The 7,276-nt window shown below is 39.9% G+C and overlaps 1 protein-coding gene across 1 annotated transcript in view; it reads left to right on the plus strand.

Annotated features, from left to right (window-relative positions):
* ctnnd2b (catenin (cadherin-associated protein), delta 2b) overlaps positions 1 to 4,220 on the plus strand; it is a 135,839-nt gene extending 131,619 nt beyond the window's left edge. Inside the window, exon 23 of the mRNA XM_088014978.1 lies at positions 522 to 4,220. Coding sequence (XP_087871104.1) covers positions 522 to 785 — 264 coding nt within the window. The 3' untranslated portion in view covers positions 786 to 4,220. The remainder of the gene's footprint in view (positions 1 to 521) is intronic.
* The last annotated feature ends 3,056 nt before the right edge of the window (positions 4,221 to 7,276 follow it).

The raw sequence follows: 7,276 nt of genomic DNA on the forward strand, positions 1-7,276 counted from the left end.
GAAAAGGAGTGTCATTAGCAGATTGTAAAAGCTGGTGGAGGGAAAAAACTTTTTAATTTTTTTATCTTAGTAGTTTGCTTGAGGAAATCTGAATCAAAGCCACAAAGTATGCAAGAGTATTAGCGCCCGTTGAACTTTTGTCTTCATGCACCATTAAAAAGGTTTGATGTATTGACTGGAGTTTTATGTAATAACTCAACAAAAAGTAAAACATAACAGCAAAACAGAAGCACAACCATGTTTGGTTTTTAAGGTTTTATTCAAATGCAAATCTGAAAAACTTCAGTCCATTTAGATTCACCCCTCTTTACTCTGACAGGCAACTGGAAGAGAGCTAATTACTAGAGTCTGCTTAAGCTAACAGGTAAAGAGAGCCTACATCAGGTAGGATCGAGTTTTGGGAAGGCATCATCAACAGTTGTGTGCGCCACAATCTTTTCCCGTACAGAAGAGAGCAACAGGAACCCCTGTTTGCAGAACAAACTGCTTCCTCTCACGAATGACCTTTGGTCTCTTTCCAGGTCTCTTCCCAAGGCCTACCATCGGAGCCCTATCCTCCTTTCCAGAACCCCCCGCCACTGGACAGCAGCAACTACGAGGACCAGGCCTTCTACGACAGCCAGGTCCACTCGGGAGGTCGTCCCCCGCAGGGCGACCTCAACATGCACCTACAGGGACTAAAGTCCACCGGCAACTATGTAGACTTCTACTCGGCCTCCAGACCCTACAGTGAGCTCAACTACGAGACCAGCCACTACCCAGCCTCACCGGACTCTTGGGTCTAAAGGGACACGTGGAACGGAGGAGGACGAGACGAATGACCGGGAGAAGGGGGGACGGTTCAAGTTTGGAGTTCAAGCTGAGAGGACAGTTTGCCTCCCTCCTCTCCCTCTCCCCTGTAGTTTCTGAGTAGCATTATAGATAGCAGGACAAAGGAGGAGGAAGAGGAGACGGAGTAGTACGACGGAGACATTGGGACAGAGACGTCTGAGGACGGCACGAAAGGGGGCCGACGTGAAGAAGAGCTGCCACGCATGTGCATGCACACCACCAATCGGACACATTTTGTTCATGTGTTGCGTTTCTGATCAACAAGTGTTTTCAAAGAGTGCTCAGCTCGGCAGGAAGACCTTGGACCCCTGAGGGACGAGACAGACATGGGGAGAGAGTCTGAGTGTACGGGGTACGGGGAGGGAGAAGGGAAGGAGAGGAAGGTTTGGGTCGGCGATTGCTTTGGGGATCGGAAGTACGGCGGCGAGAGAGAGAAACAGATAAGCGGTCTTCACGGCTGGAAGTGGAGGGGGACACGGTGAAAGTGGTCGCCTGTAAATATGTGCTATAGCAACATGGCTTGTTGTAACGTGAAGCACAAGAGGCAGAGCTGTCGGACGTTTAGTATGTCACTCATACTTTTAGTTTGGGCTTCAGCGAGGTATCTCCTTCTCCGGCCTGGAGAACGGAAACGTTTTGGAGGTTTTTTGTTTTTGTCCGTTTCTTTCTACTTTTTTAAATTCCCGTGTATAGTATTTGATGTCCCACTGTATGTTGACGCAGATGCATTGTGTACTGTACATTGCATTATTTCTCATGTTCTTTTCTGGCCTTTTTAGTTTGTCGTTGTTTTATTTTATTTTTATTTTTTTGCCACTGGGTCGGCCTCACCCGATAACCTGGTATCACACGGAATAGCCGCACTTAAACTCTCACACCACAGTCATCTGTTTGTCGCTAATGTGAAACACTGGAGATGAACTGCTGGGTCACGGTGCTCCTTTCACTGCCCTGCTGTTAGCAGACGGTACCGCCGCCAGGAATAGCCGAAGAGAAAGAGAGAGAGCGACTGACGCGCCATTCTTTCTCTGCTCGCTTTCGCTTTTCTAGGCTAGCTTTTGCGCTTCGACGTCGCAAATCCGCTCTTTGTCGTTTAGGGGAAGGGCCTTCCTCAAAGCGACTCGTCACCCGTTGTTGTATATAACTGTGCCAAACAAGCGTGACAACGTCCTCTCGGCTTAACGGAGTGCGCCAAAGGGTCCAAGTTCAGCTGAACAGCCTCTCGGTTCAGACGACGCTAGTTTGTACATGCTTTGTTTTTTTTAAAAGAAACTGTGTATTACTGAGATGAAAAAGTGTCTAACTTGCACCAACAAAAAGAAAACCCACCCCCACACACACGACAAAAAAAAAAAAAAGTAAAAAAAAAAAAAAGTAAAACCCCACTGAGGCACAGTGGGGCCCCGGCAGAGCTTCACTCGCTCCGACGTTGTACAAAATTAGTTGATTTCTGTGTTGTAAAATAGTCAATGTTTGAAGTACAAAACGAAAAAAAAAAAAAGAAAAAACTTTTCTGAGAGATGGGTGGCAGTTCTAACTTCATGGTAGACAAATCTGTTAATAGAGTACGGATATATATTATATAAATGCAAATATATACTTTTTATGTGCAGATGTGGATGTCACTTATAGCAGCAACAGTAACGGGAAAAGACTTGTTAAACAAAAAAACAAAACCAAAAAAAAAAAAAAAAAGACAACAGCTACATGTAGGCATTTTGTTCACATCTTCTTTTCTTGTCAACACACTAAATTGTCAACTTTGTGTAGTAACGTTGTTGCTATGTGGAGTAGAGTAGCCCAGGCGCCAGGGATCTACGTTGTCGCTGATTCAAGCCAACAAGGTGCTACATTTGTTGAGTATTACCAACGTGTCGGTGTTTTAACAGTGCACAAACCATCTCCGGATTACTCTGGGTATCCGCACGGCCTTGCTGGAGTATTCACACTGCTTGGACTTTTCTGTAATACTTGTTGTGTCACAGAACACAAACTCTTATGGACTTGAATTGGATTCAATTGGATAGATGGAGTGTGAGTGAGAAGGAAAGAGATGCATCTTGTTTTCTTTTGGGTTTTGTTTTGTTTGTTTTTTTGTTTTTTTTTACTTAAATGAAATCTGGAAATGTGGAAGACATTTGCATTTATGGTCAACACACTGCAAAAAATAAAAACTGGCAGATTGTTTTACTTATTACATGGGGGAAAATGTCTTGTCCATCTACCAGTGGAACTTGTACTTTTTCATCAATATTGAGCTTAAAACAAGCTTCTGTTTCTTGCTGAAAAGTTACTTGTAAAGTTGCTTTGTCATATTTTAAGTTTTCTAGGCTATTGCACTGGCAACTTGACAGAAAGTACTTGGTAAGATTTTGATTCTTCTGCACTTCACTTTCTCTACAAGTTTTTGCCATTTAGACACTGGAAGTTTTGCTCATTATTTGCAAAGGAGCTGGTCGGATCAGATGGGAATCATCTGTGAACAGCAATTTTCAGGTTTTGTCACATATACTTGATTGGTTTTAGGTCTGGACTTTGACTGGGCCTTAATACGTGAAAACGTGAAACCACTCCTGGTTTCCCTTTGTTATTAAAAAGAAAAAACAAGATGGGTTGAACTGAAGCGAATTGTATTTGAAGGATTGTTGCGTTGCTGGAAGGTGAAGGCATGACGGTGTCACCACCGTGTTTCACACACTGGTTCAGTTTCTCTGACCAGACCAGGATTTGATTTAGGGTTAATCAAAGCAAAGTGAACTGAAAAAATTTCTTCCACTTTAGCAACAAACTATGAATCCTGATAAATCACATTGGGGCTCGTAGTTGATGTGATAAAAAAAAAAAAAAAAGTCAAAGTTTGTGAGTACTCTAACAATGCACTTTTTATAAGCTGACCTCCTCATGTCAAAGTGCAAAACTTGCATCCCATGAATGCATGAGTATTTTTTTGTCATCAAGCGACAAAAGGCTGCGTTGGATCAGCTGACCGGCAGACCCTGGCCCCGCCCTACCCACTGCTGTTTTAGAAGTCCTAGAGGTCATCTTCTGATGCTTAAAACGCCACTCAGAACGAAGCTGTTCCCCCCTACAGACACACACACACACACACACACACACACACTGGATAACCAACAGATGTGCCGTATTTGTTAGTGAGCATCTGGAAACTGACAACGTCATGTATGTCTTTTGTGATCCTTAGGCAGAAAACCTGACTTATAACGGAGATGCAATGTCGGTGACCTTTTTTTTTTTTAATTTGATTTTTTTTCTCCTTTTTTTTGTTGCTAGACCAAATGTGTTTTAAAAAGACAATTGTGAATCTTTCTATTGCCTCAAACAGATTGCAACTGCTCCAAAAAAATATAAATGGACCATTGAAGAACCTCTGATTGTTCGAGTTGTGTGTTTGTTTGTTTTTCTGCAGCAAAAATGCTTCTTTGTTGTTTGAAATCATATTTGAAGTTCGAGCCAGACGTCCCTCTCTGCCGGTGAGGCTAATAACTGCAGATGTGGCGCTGATTGGCAGCAGTCAGAAACACCTCCTGGCTTGTATCGATCGCCTTCACTCAGGCACAGTTTCCCTCTGGGCATCCTGACAGTTCCGGTAAATGGGTCAAAAACAGGATACAGACTTCTAAAACCGCTGTACGCTGACAATAACTCTTAAGAAAAATAAAAAGCGCCACTGCTAAGAACTTGTTTGACTACCTTCTGTTGCAATAATCCAATCAGCCAATCCCGTGGCGGCAGTACGTGGGCCAACGTGCGCGTGCGTCCGGTAAATACACAGAAATGATCATCCAAACGTATAAAAGATCATTTTCTGAGCTTTGTTGTCAAACTGAGTTCTCCAACAATCCAGTTCTTTGAACTTTTTGTTTGGGTTGTACAGATATTTATGTTTAAATTGCTTTTTTTTTTTTTTTTGTTCAGTTAACTTTAAGCCTTTAAGTTGGTTTCATTAAACTCCGCTCCTGACCCGAAGTGTGCAAAATGCAAGAAACTAATCGCCAGCAGATGAAAAATAATAAAAGATGTTTGTCATTGGAGTTGAAATGAGTTCATTTCTAATTATGGCGTTTGTGGATAGCTTATCTCCGTCCTGCAGGCGACCAGACTGCTGACCTGTAAAGGGTCATGACTGCTCTCTGGTGGCCGTGAGGGGAAACTGCACTACAGGTCAGGATGGCAGCCATTTTAGTCTCGCAGGTCCATTCTGCTCGACTCTTCCCAGATGGCACTGCAGAACCAGTCTGTTACGCCATCGCTGCTGCTTTATTTGAAGCACGAACGATCATCAGATTCTTAAGAGGTTTTCACATTTCATTCGTTTCCAGTCAAAGTTAAAAACCACTTTCTGTCAATGCAGACTAAATCCGAGACGTTTTAAACATATTGTCCTCTTTCGTGTACTTTATATTGGGCTCTCGACTCCTCTTTTCCGTGGTTTTTGCGCTAAAAATAATTGTTTAAAAAAAAAAGAAATCAAAAGTTTATCATCAAAAACAACAAGGAAGTTAATTATATCTCAAGGCAGGTCCTTACTGTGTGTTATGTCCGGTCCTTTGCCCAAGGGATAAGCAAACATAGCTGGCTAGTTGGAGGACTGGACCTCTCACACAAAATATTGATCTTAAAACTTCTGCAAATTTTTAGATACATAAATAAAAGGATATTTGATTTCGTTATGATTAAACGTTGCAGAAGCCTGCCACAGTTTGCAGTGTCAACATTCATTATAACCATTAAAAAGAAAACATTTTTAAAGTGGAAAACTGTCAAAAATATGACAGCAAATTTTAGAAAGGTGCATTATTAAAATGTCTTGTGTCATGAGAAACAAGACAGCTAATTGCTAAAACCTAATGGAAAAAAATGTGTAAATTGTCTTAGAAACACAAAAAAGATGCGCATGTCATCCACTTTCACTGGTTTTTATTAGTTCAAAAATTCAAATATGCTATTTGTTGATGTGCTGAAGGAAGACAAACTCAAAAGGTAGAAAAATGCAACAACTGGGATAAGTTTATCATAAGGCAAGGGACTGTGACATAAGTGAAGTTTATTAATTGATTTTGGCATGTGAAGGTCTCCCGCTATGCTTGTTTACATTCAATGCTTTTATTTTGAAGTGCCATCAAGTATATATATATATATATATATATATATATATATATATATATATATATATATATATATATATATATATAATATGTTTAATACAACATATGAGAAATATCATTGTATTTTTTTATAATTGAAGAATTCAATAATTTGTGTGGGTTTTTTTATTTGTACCTTTCAATATAAAGATCTAACAGTAGGTACTAATCCTTGCAATGTCTCGTACCAAAAGGGAAAACAATTTGAATGAAGGACTCGAGCTTCAACATAAAATGTAGTCAGCATTTTTCTTTAACTGCATTAATTTGGAAGCCAACTCTGTTTTCCAAATGTTTGATAGCAGCATTTGGGAAAAATGCTACCATCAATGTGTAATATTATTCCCAAGCTTGAGCTCTGATTTCCAAGACAAACCCAGCATCGTTTTTTAGTAGTGATGCTACATATTCAGCATAATTGTTTGGCCAAACTGACATTAACTGCAACGCTAACTTGGATGCTAACTGTCTTCTTTATGAACAAAAATGAGCTTAAAAATTTTTAACGTGTAGTGTATAAAATAAGTAAATAACTGTTTTTATAGAACTGTAATGATTTGTTGCATTATTTTCCACAACTTAATATGACTTAGAAACCCCCTGATCCACTCCAGCATTTTGAAACCTGAAAATAGGAATTCAGTGATATAAACTATCAGATATAGAGATATAGTTTATATCACTATCCATTTAGATTTGGATGCTAACTGTCGTTTTTGCTCAGGATTGTTTTTGTTTAAAGATCTTTATATTTTCATTATCAAAAATAACTGTCAAATTAAATGGGCACTTCGAAGAAAAACACTTTTTTTGTACCATAGCTTTTCTTTTTCACTGATTAATGTTTTAGCCCCAGCATTTTGAAAGCTAAAGGCGTTTTGGTCTTTGCTGTACTTTGTAACAAAACCAAAACAAATTGACAAAAGTGAACTGCTGAGCTTTACTGCTAGAGCTAGCTAGCTGAAATAGCACATCTGGTTTAAACTGCAACATTAGCTTAGATGCTAACTATCAATAAAAATAAAAAAACAGAAAAAAAATAAATAATTTCTCTGTATTTAAAGTGGTGACCCTAAACCATGCAATCCTGGAACTACAATGTTTTGAAATTAGGCTATGCTCATTTTTCACTGACGCCTCTGCTTTTGCTTCATTTTCCCCTAGTTTAGCTCCTTTGAAGCAAAAACGGCTAATGACAGCTTTAATATGGCACAACTCACCGGGCCGGTAGCCTGCAGACAGGAAATTGTACCGTGATAACTTTAAAAGTCAGCATGTCA

This window comes from Poecilia mexicana, unplaced genomic scaffold (genome assembly GCF_051168715.1).
Source record: "Poecilia mexicana isolate PSO_F unplaced genomic scaffold, ASM5116871v1 scaffold_17, whole genome shotgun sequence".
In the NCBI taxonomy this organism is placed as follows: Eukaryota; Metazoa; Chordata; class Actinopteri; order Cyprinodontiformes; family Poeciliidae; genus Poecilia; species Poecilia mexicana.